Source organism: Papio anubis, chromosome 5, assembly GCF_008728515.1.
Source record: "Papio anubis isolate 15944 chromosome 5, Panubis1.0, whole genome shotgun sequence".
In the NCBI taxonomy this organism is placed as follows: Eukaryota; Metazoa; Chordata; class Mammalia; order Primates; family Cercopithecidae; genus Papio; species Papio anubis.
In genome coordinates this window covers 151984652-152000617 of record NC_044980.1, presented here as the reverse complement: position 1 = coordinate 152000617, position 15966 = coordinate 151984652, and the positions used below count along the sequence as shown (strand labels likewise).

At 42.0% G+C, this 15966-nt stretch overlaps 1 protein-coding gene, 1 long non-coding RNA gene and 1 other non-coding gene across 4 annotated transcripts; 1 reads left to right on the top strand and 2 right to left on the bottom strand.

Annotated features, from left to right (window-relative positions):
- The first annotated feature begins 596 nt into the window (after positions 1 to 596).
- IL12B (interleukin 12B) lies at positions 597 to 15776 on the top strand. Of its 2 annotated transcripts, NM_001112635.1 has the most exon segments (8): positions 683 to 690; positions 4370 to 4457; positions 7795 to 8070; positions 8611 to 8728; positions 10599 to 10813; positions 12212 to 12369; positions 14294 to 14425; positions 15006 to 15015. In NM_001112635.1, coding segments are annotated over 6 exon segments (987 nt in total). In that variant the 5' UTR covers positions 683 to 690; the 3' UTR covers positions 15006 to 15015.
- Positions 4350 to 12199, bottom strand: LOC116274979. The gene is made up of 3 exons (XR_004183867.1): positions 11835 to 12199; positions 5468 to 6111; positions 4350 to 4669 (listed from the first exon to the last, which is right to left on the bottom strand). It is a non-coding gene; the product is annotated as an uncharacterized LOC116274979 (long non-coding RNA).
- LOC116275155 lies at positions 12940 to 13065 on the bottom strand. Its single transcript, XR_004184112.1, has one exon. It is a non-coding gene; the product is annotated as a U4atac minor spliceosomal RNA (small nuclear RNA).
- Positions 15777 to 15966: the final 190 nt, after the last annotated feature.

The window sequence follows — 15966 nt, the reverse complement described above, 5'->3', positions numbered from 1 at the left end:
ACCCAGTTTCATCATCTCCCCGGGGTTGTGTCTGTATGAATGTGCATGGGTGTGTGTGTGCACGCGTGTGTTCCCACTCGGGGAATGTGGGCAGAGGTGCATGGAGCCAAGATGGGTGGCAAATAGTATGTTTCTGAAATTAAAGGACTAATGTGGAGGAAGGTGCCCCAGATGTACTAAACCCTTTGCCCTTTATCTCATCCTCTCCAACTTGGGAAGAACCAGGATTTTGCTTTTAAGCCCTTGGGCATACAGTTGCTCCATCCTGACAAGAACTCAGCCTCCCATCTGACCGCCCCTTGGCCTTCCTTCTTCCTCGAACTGTGGAACCCAGGGAGGCTGCCTAGTGTTGTCTCTAAGCACCTTGGCCATGATGTAAACCCAAAGAAATTAGCATCTCCATCTCCTTCCTTTTTCCCCACCCAAAAGTCATTTCCTCTTAGTTCATTACCTGGGATTTTGATGTCTCCTCGTTATTGATACACATACAGAGAGACAGACAAAAAAGGAACTTCTTGAAATTCCCCCAGAAGGTTTTGAGAGTTGTTTATAATGTTGCAACAAGTCAGTTTCTAGTTTAAGTTTCCATCAGAAAGGAGTAGAGTATATAAGCTCCAGTAGCAGCAACAGCAGCAGAAGAAACAACATCTGTTTCAGGGCCATTGGACTCTACATCCTGCCCAGAGCAAGGTAAGCACTTCCCAAGCCCCTTCCTCCCTCCCCTCACTGTGGGCCTGCAGTTGTCCAGGTGTAGAAACCGTTAGTGTGCTACCCCAGCACCTGGCAGCAGGGAGTTGATGGATTCCTGGAAGCATCCCTGATGAGTCACATGCTGGAACATTAGTGAAAACTTAGTACTTTGGGGTCTGATGTACAGTGTCCATTTTAAAAGCCAACTAATAATAACTGTATAGCAAGATCTGTGTGTATGCATATTTTATGGAAATGTTTGTTTTATCTTATTTTGAAATGGTATGTATTGATGTATAAAAGTATATTCCTAAATATTAATGCCCGTCAGTGAAAGGATTGTATAGAGCTAAAGTGAGTGGTGCCTGCCTTACTATTGAAACTTTTAAAAAAGCCTTTCATGCATTCCTTAAAGTAATTGAATTCATAATTATATCTTATAACAGTGTTACAAATCAGACTTGCTCCCATATTTGTGATGGTCTTGATCGTCAGTTGTGATATCAACCAAACTGATAGCTGGGTTCCCCATCCTTGTGGATTAACTAACTTTGGCCCCACTTAAAAAATGAAAAGCTATTATTACTTCCTGAAGAGTTTTTAAATCTGTGAGAAGGGGGAAAAAATAACCTTTACTGTACTGGCGTCTGATACTTGCCCAGGTAAAATTGTGTGCACCAACAATGCCATTTTAACAAAGGCATTACTAACCCCCAGGTGATGACCCACTTTTTCAAACAAGGAATTTCAAGATACTAGATGGAATGTGGGTAACCTCTTAGAGTTTGTTTTACTGGAGTCTGAAGTTGTACGATTTCCGTACATTCCTTCATTCTACTAATAAGTCATGGAATCCCTCTATGCTGGACTCTGGGGATAAAGTGTGAAACAAGATAGACATGATCCACGGCATAAGAGAGTTCACTCAGTGTGGCAGAGAAGACAAACAGTAAAGAAGAGACTGTATTGTTGCCATTGTAGTAAATGCTATGGGAGGAGGGGAGCAAATAGTGGGTCCTGACTTCATCTAGGCACCATGACACTTTACATGAATTATGTTAGTAACTCCTTACTACAGTAGCATGCCCATTTTACAGATCAAGAGTGTGGGGCTTAAAGAGACCAAGTGACTCACCCAGAGTCACATAGCTAATAAGTAGAAGAGCTGGGATGACAGTTCTAGAAGTCTGCCTGGCCCTCAAACTGGGGCTGTTTGCATGTGCCACCCATGCCATCTCTGACTATATCTTTTTGTTTTTTAATAATAACTCCCTTTTCTAATTAAAGGTAACAAACAAAATAAAACTTGAAAAAGAGATGCCCACCCAAGTGTCATTGGCATGCTAATGTTGGCACCAGTGTTGGGAAGCCCTTAGCATACTCCAGGAAGTAGGAGTATGTAACGTGGGGTCCCTTTGTCCTTCATGCAAGGGTTTCAAGAATTTAGAAAACCTATGAAATTGCACACACAAAAGTTTGTTTTAATCCTCAAGACTCTCAAACTGACCATGCTGAGGAAATGTGGGCTGAGGGATGGCGCTGCCTAGTATCAGCTGATCGGCCAGAGCCAAAGGAGGTGATCCGTCACCATCACCTCTCCTGGACAGTGCTCTGTGGTTTCAAATGTAGGTGATACTAAAATGGGAGTTGTTTCTTAGAACCATGGCCAGGGTTCCCTTGACCCTGAAATACAGTTCACCTGAGATTGTCAAATGCATCTGAGGCATGCAGAGGAAGGGCTGGGCACACAGCTAGTGGGAAAACCTCAGCGTAATTGGGTATAAAGGAATCACCAGGAGATACCAGGAATCTCCACTGTTTCCCTTCCAGTGTGCCAGCCTCTGGGTTTTACAGTCCCATGTAATTGCGGTACCTCTGTGTGCATTTCCCTACTGCCTGGAATGACTTTTTTGACTATCCATGATCTATGAAACACAGAAATACCAAATTGTTCCCTCACCTCTTCCTCTAGGTTCCAGATAATATGTTATTGGTTGCCTTCTATAATACGTTATCTTATTGCCTTTCCCAACAAGCCTTTGAGATAAGTATTATGTCCTTTTTATAGATGAAGAGACTGAAGCTCAGAGAGTAACTTGGCCAAAATTCAAGCCTGTGTCTGTTTAACTTCAAGCCTGTGAATGTACCAGCTGGTGCCCTGTGCCAGCTAGTACTTTGCTACAGTCATAACCTAGACTGAGTGATAGCCATGCCCCTAAAACTTCATGCTGCGGTGACAGCACTGAGCAGTGTCCAAGAAGACTTGACTTCTAGTCCTGTCTCTGCCACTCACAAACTTTATAAGGGAATAAAGTACATAGCAAGGTCCCCCTAGGGTGAGCAGCAGTTCTGACAAAGCTGTGATTTGTCAATATTCAGTCACCCAACCCAGGAATGCTCATTTTTAAGGTATTTGGCTGAAACAGTTGAGCATTGCCCTTCATATAATGTAAAACAGTGGTTTCAGAATCCGTGTTCCTCCAGACCATGGGTGCTCTACAAGGTGAATGGAGTTGTTTCAGAATGTTTCAATAATCATCTCTACCTCATTTGTAAGTGGCATGTAATTGTTGCAATCTGAAGATTTTCATAAACCCTGGATACTAACCTAGACTGGTTTCTCTATCAGATGGTGGCTGATTTAACACAAAATTATGCATTTCATTATTTCATGGTGGATATATCAATATGTTGTGGTCTTTTCCCAATGAACACTTTGATTTGCAGAGATTCTGGTCCCTGAACATGGGTTAAACCAGTGGTTCTCAAGGTGTGGTCTCAGCGCCAGCGGCATCTGCTTCACCTGGAAACTTTCTAGAAATGCATATTCTCAGGCCCTCATCCCTGCTGAATCAGACACTCTGGGGGTGGGACTCAGCTGTCTGTTGTAGCAATGCTTCCAGGTTATCCTGACAGTCACTCAAATTTTAGAAGCACTAGGTTCTCTATGTGGGAGAGAGTAATCTTTGGACTTGGAGAACAAAAGAAGCTAAACCCCTCCAGCAAGGACTGGTGACCAGATCGTTGCCAGACCTTGAAAGTTCGCCTCTGTGTTACCTTTCCTGTCCCTAACCCAAGTCCTTCAGCTCTGGGGGTCCCAGCACACACTGCCTTGTGCTGCAGTGATACAGATGTGTGGCTCATCTCCCCAGCTGGCAGGGAGGCATTTAACACACTGACTTAATAAATATTTATTGAGTAAAAGTATTTGCTCCTAGGAAGCGGGATCCAGGTAAGCCCTTTTTTTCTCTCTCAACCGCTTCTAGCCCAGTGCTCTTTATGTAGTAAGCACTAAATAAACAACTGCTAGATGTTGATCCAGAAAGTCACATTCCTTCTCTAAGCTTTAAGTTTCTCATCTTAAAAATAAGAGGATTGTATCACATGGCTTGCCTTAGGTCTCTTTCAGCTCCAGAGCCCCAAATACCCTACGGTTCTCTATTTGGTGATGTTCTTCCCCCAGAGACTGCCATAGAACTCCTGTAATTTACTTAGTATTTGCTTGACAGTATGGAGAAGAAAGGGGAGAATCAAGATTTTATTTTTTTAAAAAAGTAGCTAGAATGTGTATATGGTTCACAAAGGTAACAAGAATTATTGACATTCTTTCTTCTCTTTTTCCTTCCTCTTCCTTCTCTTTTCCTCCTTCTCTTCCCCCTGCTTCTCTCTCTTCTTACAGATGTATCACCAGCAGCTGGTCATCTCTTGGTTTTCCCTGGTTTTTCTGGCATCTCCCCTCATGGCCATATGGGAACTGAAGAAAGACGGTAACCAGCCTCTCATTATTCTCTGTGGAGGCCCCACTTCTAAGCCAGGACTCCTGGGCAGCCACTGGTGGGAAATCAAACTGAAATAGGCAACCATGCACTGGGTCCTCTAGAGAAAGCCATCACTCTGGGAAAATGCAATGCCATATCTCTCTTTTCCACCTTGATGGTATCTATATTGTTTGGTTTTCACATTGGATGACATTGGTACACTACGGTAGGAAAAGACAGATGATATTTTCTAGTATTACTAAAAACCAGCTGTTTCACACAATTAAAATTCCAAAGTGGAGGAGGATTTGCAAAGTATAACAACCGTGTTCATTTCTCATTCCACCACATGATACTGCCCCCTCAGTTGGCACTGTGATGACTTACCTCTGACCAAGCACTTTGGAGGGAGCATAGGATTCAGACTCACATTGACTTGGGTTCAAGCCCTAGGTCTGTCAATGATTGGTTATGTGACTTTGAGCTGGGTCACCTCTGATCCTGAATTTCCTCAACTGTAAACTGGATGTTACAAAGTGGATGCCTACCACATGGGTTATTCAATGGGTTAATGAATGCAGAATACAACTCAACGGATAGTAAAGTGAAAGTAAATGTCAGCTAGTGTTACTATTTTGGTTGTTTAAAATATCTCTCATGACTCAAGAGATACTTTTTATTATCCCAATGATCAGTAAAAATTATTAGTAGACTAATAGAATAGTTAATGGTAAAATAAGGGTTTCTGCCCATCCTTCTAGGATCTCACACTCAGTAAATGTGCATTCTGATCATTGGCTGTACCTGAAAGACCCTCAGATGTTTATCATTGAAGCCAACATCATGATGTTGGCAATTACTATCTTTAATTGTATAAAATAACAGTTAATGTTTATTGAGGGCAGTGTCTCACTTAATTCTCACAAGAGCCATATGAAGTAGAGACTGTCTGTATCCCATTTTACAGATGCTGGAAACTGAGGCCAGAGAGATTAAGTAACTTGCCCAATGTCACAAACCTGGTAAGGGTAGAACAGGGACTTGATCCCATTTCTGTCTTGCTTCAAAGCCGGTGCACTTAAATTTGTGAAAAAGTTTTTACAAGGACATGAAGTAATTTTTTCCTGGGTCTTTGGAGAGCTGAATAAGAGGAAACGGACATACATTCAGGATGAAAAAGTTTCAGGTGATGATCAGAAATAATCTTTTGATATTCTGGAGAGCACCATCTTGAAATGGGTACCTGAAAGAAATTTGGGACCACTCCTCTCTTCTCAAGAATTTTGGGAAGACAGCAATCCAGCCACCCCTTCTACATGAGGGTTTCAGAGATTTAGACACTGTCTTGAGTAAAGGCAAAGGCCTGAGCCAGGGGTATATGGCAGATCCCTTCCAACCCTGGGATTGTTAGTGAGCTCAGGAAACTTGACCCTGGCATATTTGACCCCTTAGTGACTTCTGATTTGGTAAACCACAGAAATTCCAGAAAATCAATGCAAGAAACGCTCCGAGGTGTGACTTAGGAGGGCAGACGATGCAGTGAGGCTAAGTGCCAGGTTCTTGATGCTCCTCTTCAGCTTTCCTCCTGCAGCTGTTTTCCCTGCTGTTGAGCAAATGTCATCTAGGGCTTCCGAGCCTCAGTTGGGACAGGAAAGTAACCATGCTGTTCAGGTGTCAGGGGGACAAAAAAAACTAGAAAAAGTCAAAAGGGCCACATGGTTTTACATCAGCACAGCTAATCATTTCCCCAGAGTTGGACCCCAAATGCTTTTGACCTCTTATTTTTGTGATCCATTCAGTCCTTATAATCCAATTGATGTAAAGTGAAGACTTTATATTCTACAATGCTTTATATCCGGAGGCCAATAACAAGAACCACCATTTATAAAGCATGTAAGGGCACTGTGTTAAACTCTTATGTGAATGAGCTTATAGAATCCACATATCGACCTTCTAAAGCAAAGGCTAATATTTTTCTTATTTTAAAGATGATGACACTGAGGCTTAGAGTAGTTGAATGTCTTGCCGAAGGCCACAAGACTGGAGTAAGGGCTAGAGCTGCTTCTAAATCCAGGCCTCTGCCACTCCAAAATCCAGGCTCTCAACCACTGTGACTAATAAACTTGAGTAGGCATCAACATCATCTGGAGAGCTTAAAAACCAAATGACTGAATCCACCCCAAGGTTTCTGATTCAGCAGCTGAGAATTTGCATTTCTGATCCATTCCCAGGTGATGCTGCTGATGGTGTTCCATCGATCATGCTTTGGGAGCTACTACATTAAACAATTCTATTCAATTAATAATTTATGCATGGATAAAAACATGAGTGAAGCTTTGCTATGACACACTCTGAAATAATATACTAAACCATTCCTCAAAGGCCAGTTTAGACACCAGCATTAGGCATCCCTTGCAAAGCCAAGAGACAAAAGGTCTGCGCTGTAGCCCTTGTACTTCTGGCTTGATGTGACCACGCTTAGATCCTTGGCCTCAGTACCCGTCTTCATTAAATGGGAAGACTAAGATCTACTGGATTGCTTCATAAGAGTGTAAGATAGCTAAAAACAATAATAATAATACAGAGAGAATGAAAATCTCCATTGGTAATTTAAAACAAAGGAAACTAAATCCTTAAATAACCATGGAAAATTGTTAAGAGAGTTTCTCTGTACAGCTGGCTGACTCTTCAGTCTATAAATAACAATAACTAACACAGAATTTACTGTGTGGCAGACACTGTGCTAAGTACTTTACATGCTTTTTTTTTCTTTCATTTAATCCTCAGTCAAATGTATGGCAGATACTGTTATTATTATCATTTTACAGATGAGGAAACTGAGGCTCATGATAATTAAGTACCTTGTTCCAAATCCCCCAGCTGGTTAGTGGAGACAGGATTACAGTCTTGGTTAGTTGTTCTCGACACCCTGAGCTTTTAACCACTATGTTATTCTGCTAAATATTGTACCCTGCCATATTCTTTATGAAACTGAAATTGTGCTGAAACTTTCTCTCCCCCAGACCTTTGGCAAAGAGTCTTGTGCTGTTTGCAGTTTTTGGTATATTAAGGTGTTTCCAATTTGCTAAATAATAAAAGGTTACTATTAAAGGCAGCCTTCCAGTCAATGAGCCAATGGCAGCTATAAAACTCTTTGTTTCTCTTTTCCATGACCTTGAGCCCAAGCAGGGTCTAATGCCTTGAGATCATCTCAGCAAGCATTTGCCAAATACTTGTTGTGAACAAGGTTGTGTTTAGGCAGTGGGGATGCCCGAAGAGTTAATAAAACACAGTCCCAGAGTTCCTGGAGCTTACAGCCTGGTTCTTTACTTCCTGTGCATTCCAGTTTATGTTGTAGAATTGGACTGGTACCCGGATGCCCCTGGAGAAATGGTGGTCCTCACCTGTGACACCCCTGAAGAAGATGGTATCACCTGGACCTCGGACCAGAGCGGTGAGGTCTTAGGCTCTGGCAAAACCCTGACCATCCAAGTCAAAGAGTTTGGAGATGCTGGCCAGTACACCTGTCACAAAGGAGGCGAGGCTCTAAGCCATTCGCTCCTGCTCCTTCACAAAAAGGAAGATGGAATTTGGTCCACTGATATTTTAAAGGACCAGAAAGGTAATTCTATGCCCTTGGATAGTATCAATTTTCTCTTTCGCTCATAAGAGTTAAAAACAACAACAACAACAACAAAGTGAAAAGCCAAGTCATGATAAATGTAGTTAATGAATTAACATCAAGTCTCTTATTGATGTTAACCTCCATTTTCCTTTGCTTTCCTGGACCCTTTGGGTTATCAACCATCAAAATCTCATATTAAGGGAGTTTCATGGTCAATCTGAATGCTTAGCCTAATGTTTTCTTTAAATAATGGTGGTATTATTTAACGGCTAATGGAAATTAACCAATAGTGTATCGCTCTGCACTGGGGTGATAGCCTTCAAAAAATGAATGCCTCTGCTGGGCATGTTAGGTACGTAGTGTACTCTGCAGAATCAACACCCTACTAGGAGACCCTCCCAATCCTTATGGCGCTACCCAAGAGGGAACGCATGGAAGAACTTCACCCTGTACATCTGGTGACCTGTGATTCATCACAATCAAAACCTTTCTGCAAAAGACTCCTAAATATTGAATTTTTGTTCTTTTCAAATCCAGAACCCAAAAATAAGACCTTTCTAAGATGCGAGGCCAAAAATTATTCTGGACGTTTCACCTGCTGGTGGCTGACGACAATCAGTACTGATCTGACATTCAGTGTCAAAAGCAGCAGAGGGTGAGTGAAACTGCTCTGGTTTCTCAGCATTTTGCTAGAACTATTTCATTAAGAAATTAAGGGCAACCTCTCAGTGACCTATCAGTTAATGAAAAAGGGAAAAACAAAGTCAAACCCATATTTTTTCAACCGCCCTTCCTTGTCTACATTGAAGAAAGAACATGGAGATTTTAGCCAATCACTTGAATAAATATATGTGTTAGGGCAGGATATTATTGGGAACTGAGAATAGTCTCTGCTGTGTTTGAACCCACTCATCCAAATTGCCTGGCCATGCTTCCTGATGGCTCATAGCACCAAAGAAAGGGATAAAAGGAGAATTCAAAGCTACAAATGACTTGCTGAAATTGCACCTGGAGTCAAAAATAAAAACAAGAGCTCCAGGGTGTAGATCTTAGGGGCCCTGAAGCAGACTCCAGAACTCGATGAGGCCTCCCGAAATTTTCCCAGGGCCACTTCAACTCCTTTTACTTCTGCTGACACCACTAATCTGAAGTTCACTGTTGGTCCAATGCACTTGGACTTTCCCTAAGAAAGCAATTTCCATAAATACAAGACCTATGTGTTAACCCCCATGTGACTTACTTTAATCATCACCTAAGCAAACCCCAGGTGACCATCCTGAGTTTACTATGATTTCACTGAGTAAATTAAGCATTGGGGTCTCACTTTTTCATCTTTAAAAGGAAATGCTTACTAAAGAAATGTTTCTCCAAGTGCATAAAGACATAATCAGCAGAGGAATGGTTAAATAAAACATGGTACACTATACTCTGGTTTAATGTGCAGTCATTGAAATGGATAACCCAACCTATATGTTTTGTCATGGAGAGCTCCCCATAATATGTTCAGAGGGGAAAAGGGTAGTTACATAATCATATGTATACAATTTGATCCTAGTTCATAAAAATAAAATCCATATGAATATTTATAGGTAAAATATATATAGTAGATATATATAATGTGGAGATATATATAACACGGATTATATATATAATGTGTTATATATATATAATATATATATGTGCATATATATATAATGTGGATATACAATTATCTTGAATATTCATTGAAAAAGTTCTGGCCAGACACAGTGGCTCATACCTGTAATCCTAACTCTTTGGGAGGCTGAGGCAGAATGATTGCTTGAGGCCAGGAGTTCAAGACCAGCCTAGGCAACATAGTGAGACCCCATCTCAGCAAATATTAAAAATAAAAAAATTAGGTGGATGTGGTGGCACACACCTGTAGTGCCAGCTACTTGGGAGGCAGAGGGAGGGGATCACTTGAGCCTAGGAGTTTGAGGCTACAGTGAGGTCTCATCCCACCGCTGCACTCCAGCCTGGGTGACAGAGCAAGACCCTGTCTCTTTAAAAAAAAAAAAGAGAGAGAGAGAGAGAAAGAAAGAAAAAGAAAAAGGAAGGTCTGGAAGGATACAACAAGCTATTATTAATACTTATACCTGCGGAGAGCAGTTAAGGCTGAAGGAGGCATATACTTCTTTCCTTTATATGGATCTTTATCATCTTTACTTTTATAATTAGTGTGTATTGATTTGTGTATTGATTTTATAATTAAAATGGGAAAAATGAATTTAAGTTTTTAACAAGGGGGTTTAATAATCAGGGATTCTAGATCTAAAACAAACAAACAAACAAAAACTTCCATATTCATTTAGTCCAGAGACATGTAAGTGCTCTTGAAGCTAACCTTTTTCTCCTGGGGAGGGCGGTTTCTTACCTTCTGGGTAGAAATCAGCCCAGTTGGAGAAACTGTGTCCTTGGACAACAGTTGAGGCCTTACCTGCCTTACTGGCTACAATCACTCTCCCTAATGTGTAACACAGGCTAATTTCTGTCTTTGACTTCAGCTCTTCTAACCCCCAAGGGGTGACGTGTGGAGCCGCTACACTCTCTGCAGAGAGGGTCAGAGGGGACAATAAGGAGTATGAGTACTCAGTGGAGTGCCAGGAGGACAGTGCCTGCCCAGCCGCTGAGGAGAGGCTGCCCATTGAGGTCATGGTGGATGCCATTCACAAGCTCAAGTATGAAAACTACACCAGCAGCTTCTTCATCAGGGACATCAGTGAGTGTTGGATGATTATATGTGCTCCATAAGGAAAGATACCATTTGTCACATGTTCACAATGCCCCATGCACTGGGGTAGGTGGTTGATAAGCATTATCTCTTTTATTCTGCATCCAAAAACAAAATACGATGTAGATACTATTATCTGCATTTAAATTGAGTCTTAGAAAAGGTAAGCAACTTGCCCCAGATCTCAGATCTTACAGCTAGCAGTTCTAATCCAGATCCACTCCACTAGAGCTGCTCTTTGCTGCACTTTGATTCAGCTGCCAGATAGTTTCCATGATGAATCCCAGAGCCTAATCAAGCCTAATATTCATATTCAGAACCAGGGCTTCCCTACTAGTGGCAATTATTCCCAACCAATCTTTCCTTAGCATTTGAAAAAGGACTTCTTTCTTAGAATTTAAACCCTTCCAAAATGGACATCTATTTTTTTTAATTGGCAGATAGGGATTTCACCTATCTAAGTCATTTCCTTTACTATTTATTCATGGACCAGGCAGCATGATAAAGTGTAACAGAACCAGAGAACTTGCTTCAAAACTCATGGAGGGTTTGTACTCGGTGGGTGGGATCTAGTTCACATAGGGTGGCCAAGGAAGGCCTCTCTGAGGAAGTGACGTTTAGCTGACACCAAAAGGAAAGATGTCAGTTGTGTTAAGAGCAGAGGGAAGCATATTTGCGAAGAACTTGCTAGGAGCCGTGATCTTTGTGTGGAGCAGCGCCAGGCCTACAGAGCCCAACCACATACCCCAGCATATCTCCCCCTCCTCTTATCTAGAAGACCTAATTGAGGAAGGAGTCTTTGTGAAACTCACTGCTGTATCCTTCATGCATAGTCCCGTGGCTGGAACATAATGGGTGCTCGGTATTTACGGAATAAACAAGCACATTGAGCATAGAGACAATTGACTATAACTGCTCTAAGACATGTCAGCACCAAAAGCTATGAAAAGACAAAAAAAAAGGGCAGTAAATAGAAAATCTATCTTCTCATCCCCAGGGAGAGGCTCACCTCAGTTCCATGTTCAGTGCAAAGTGAGGGATGAGCACAGAGAGGGTGATCCTTCAGTGCATGGCCCATACCATTAAAGCAGAGGTCTTCTCACTGTGCAGTCCCATCTGATTGTTCAGTGATGAGGATTCTGAGCATCTCTCAGATCCTGCAATAAATGTGGATCTGAGATGTGGCCATTGAGAGCAACTGCCTTCCCTAGGCAGCGGTGTGAGCACCTGCAGCAGAGGTGCCGCACATGTGCCAGCCAGGTGCTCACAGAAGTAACTATCCAGCAGACTCAGAGCTGATCAAAGGTGCAAAGGAGATCATAAGCCAAAACCACTGAACTCCGAAGCCTTATTAGGAGAATAAAGCATGTTTATCCTCTTCCACAGTCAAACCCGACCCACCCAAGAACTTGCAGCTGAAGCCATTAAAGAATTCTCGGCAGGTGGAGGTCAGCTGGGAGTACCCTGACACCTGGAGTACTCCACATTCCTACTTCTCCCTGACATTCTGCATTCAGGTCCAGGGCAAGAGCAAGAGAGAAAAGGTAAGAAGTGATTCAGGTGCAGTATATTCCTTGGTCAGTTTTATGGACACCCACCATAAAGTGAGAAGATGAATGATGATAATAACAACTACATCCATGTATCACTTAACAAAAGGGATACGTTCTGCGAAATTCATCGTTAGGCAGTTGTATCATTGTGCAAACATATATGGTGTACCCACACAAACCTAGATGCTATAGCCTACCACACATCTGGGCTTTATGGTCTAGCCTGTTGCTCCTAGGCTGCAAACCTGTACAGCATGTTCCTGTACTGAATACTGCAGGCAATTACAACACAATGGTTTGTATATCTAAATAGAAAAGATACAGCAAAAATGCAATATTATAACAATATAGGACCACTGATCATATATGTGAGCCTTCTTTGACTGAAATATTATTATGTGATGCGTAATTACTTTTTTTTAGCACTTTTCTATGTGTCTAGAACTGTGCCAAGGGCTTTCCATGTTTATTTCACTTAATCTACAAAATTAACCCGACAAAGGCAGCTGGTGTTATTCTTGTTTTTTTACCCCCTTTTTCTGTGGAAAAGAGGTTTTCCTTTTGTCCAGAAACCGTGGCAAGGTAAAGCAAAGCTGTAGCTGATGCAGGAATTTTGTGTAGGTGTTAGCAGCACTGCCCTCACTATGTGCTCATTGGACAGTAGCCCAACCCCAAGAAAAGGATGGTTGGTAGCCAGTAGTATTATCATCATTTCACAAGTGATTGAAGACTCAAAGAGGTTAAGTGACTTTCCCAAGGTCACCCAGCTAGGAAATGACAAAACCAGGACACAAACTCAATCTGCCAGACAGAAAGGCCATGCACTTAACCACCCCACCACCTCTGATATTGGTCATTGATCTTGGCACTCAGAATCAGTTCTGATAGAGGAGACCTGGGCTTCAGAAGCCTAAAATTGCTGTTTCAACTGAGTCCATGTAGTGAATGATAGAACAGGCAAGAGATATTACCCCCAAAATGGATAGCTCCTGGCAGTTCCAGATATTATAAAATTATTTTATTAAACAGAATATCTACACCTACAGAGGCTAAGATATTGGCTTCCCAGCTTCCTCGCCTTACAGCAGAATTCCTTTGCCTACTGCAAGGTTCCAGAGGCCCTTTTGTACAGCCCCAGACTCCTTTGACCCCACTTTTAAAATCACTGGACAAAGCCCTAATTCAGCATAACGTTTAGCGTGTGGTAGAAATTCAGTGAGCTAGTTGCTCTCTGGGAAAAAAATTAGGTGGGGAGGCTATTCTGGAGTAGATATTTATCTAAATATTATTTTATGTCTTGGTGAGTACTTTCCCTATTTAAGATCTGTATGATTAATAGGTGATATTGAGTGCTTCCTATGTGCTAAAGACTTGCTAAGAGTTTGACATGATTTTTACCTTGAACTTCTACAATTCTATGAAGTAGGCATTATTGTCATCCCTATTTATAAGTGAGGAAACAGACACAGAGAGCCTAAGATATTTTCCTGAAGTTACACAGTTATTAAGTAGCAGTGACAGGATTTGAAGGCAAGTTTTCTGATGAAATGATCAGGATATGGTATTTCTGAATATCTCAGGGATGGCTAGAGCAAATCTGTCTCTCTCTCACCATCAGCTCAGGACTGGGTGACTGGCCATGGGGCCTTGAGGCAAGGCAACTGTGCTAGAAAGATGAAAGCTGGGTCAAACGATTTCTCCCTCAAGGGCTTACAAAGTACAAAAGCTGCACCTATATGTGGAGTGTCTGCCAGTAGGTGGTTCAAGTTCTATGCACGCCCCTGTGAATTGTAAGCGTAGTGTCTTAAGACCAAGATGGACTTGTTTTGGGAGAGTATGCGTTGCAGAAATAGGCTCGGCTTACCCTGTGACTATGTTGCCAAGGGGCCTTCACAGCTTTCCTTCTCTTTTTCAGAAAGATAGAATCTTCACAGACAAGACCTCAGCCACGGTCATCTGCCGCAAAAATGCCAGCTTTAGCGTGCAGGCCCAGGACCGCTACTATAGCTCATCTTGGAGCGAATGGGCATCTGTGCCCTGCAGTTAGGTGAGCAGGCCCTCAAAGCCCAGTCCAGACCTGCACTCTCAGTACACCTGGGTGCAGGGTTATGATTGGGGGCTGCGTTGGAGAGGAAAGGGGGATGGGGTGGCCGGCACCCAGTTGCCAGAATCAGAAACATACATTTATTCACTAACAGATATTTATTTGGTGCCTGTGTTATGTAAGACACTGTGCTGGCCACAGGGATATTGCAGGAAAGAAAACAGACCTGGGTTCTGGCCTCCTAAAGAGAAACAAAGAAGAGAGAGAGGTAGCCAGGAGGCAGAGCATGGAGGACTTGCAAGCTTGCAGGATTCAGAACCTTGTTCTGGGAGCCCTGGGCCCTGAAACCCACTGAAGGGTTTTCAGCAAGGAAGTAACACAATCAGATATTCTTTTAAGAAAACTCTCAAGAAAGCCTCTGGCAAGTGTGGTACCAGCCAAATTCCAGGCCACATAAGGAAGGCCTGGGCCTTCTGGCACGAAATCCCCAAAACCCGCTTGTCCAGGATCATGTGTTGTGAGAAATAAGAAGAGTTTGCTGTTGCAATGTCACCCCACATAGACTTTTGGCATTCTTTTCCAGGTTGTGATCCCAGGATGAAAAATTGAAGGAAAAGTGGAAGATATTAAGCAAAACGTTTAAAGACACAATGGAATAGACCCAAAAAGATACTTTCTATCTGATTTGCTTTAAAAAGTTTTTTTTAGGATCACAATGATATCTCTGCTTTATTCGTGTAGGTGGATGCTAAATGCTCATTGAAACAATCAGCTAATTTATGTATAGATTTTCTAGCTCTCAAGTTGCCATGGGCCTTCATGCTATTTAAATATTTAAGTAATTTATGTATTTATTAATATATTGCTGTTATTTACCATTTGTGTGCCAGGATGTATTGAATGTTTCATACTCAATCTATCAGGATCAGTCCCTACTACACAAAATGTGAATTTAATTTTATTTATACTGACAACTTTTCAAGCAAGCCTGCAAGTACATCAGTTTTATGACAATCGGGAAGAACGCAGTGTTCTGATACCAGTGCCATCATATACTTGTGATGGATGGGAACGCAAGAGATACTTAAATGGAAACCTGACAATGCAAACCTGTTGAGAAGCTCCTGGAGAACAAGATGCTAGTTCCCATGTCTGTGAAGACTTCCTGGAGATGGTGTTGATAAAGCAATTTAGGGCCACTTGCACTTCTAAGCAAGTTTAATCTTTGGATGCCTGAATTTTAAAAGGGCTAGAAAAAAATGATTGACCAGCCTGGGAAACATAACAAGACCCCCGTCTCTACAAAAAAGTTAACAATTAGCCAGGCATGGTGGCCTATGCTTGTGGTCCCAGCTATTCAAGAGGATGAGGCAGGAGGATCCCTTGAGCCCAGGAGGTCAAGGCTACAGTAAGCCGTGATTGTGCCACTGCATACCAGCCTAGGTGACAGAATGAGACCCTGTCTCAAAAAAAATAATAATAATAAGATTGAAATTAAAATTCAGGTTTAGCTTCAATGGCAGTCCTCACCCCCACCTCTCTAA

Coding starts and splice junctions, on each gene's coding strand:
- IL12B (XM_031666029.1), top strand. CDS start 4,370: ATGTATCACCAGCAGCTGGTCATCTCTTGGTTTTCCCTGGTTTTTCTG. Junction 8,729..10,598: donor AGTGTCAAAAGCAGCAGAGG/GTGAGTGAAACT, acceptor CTTTGACTTCAG/CTCTTCTAACCCCCAAGGGG. Junction 10,814..12,211: donor CTTCTTCATCAGGGACATCA/GTGAGTGTTGGA, acceptor CCTCTTCCACAG/TCAAACCCGACCCACCCAAG.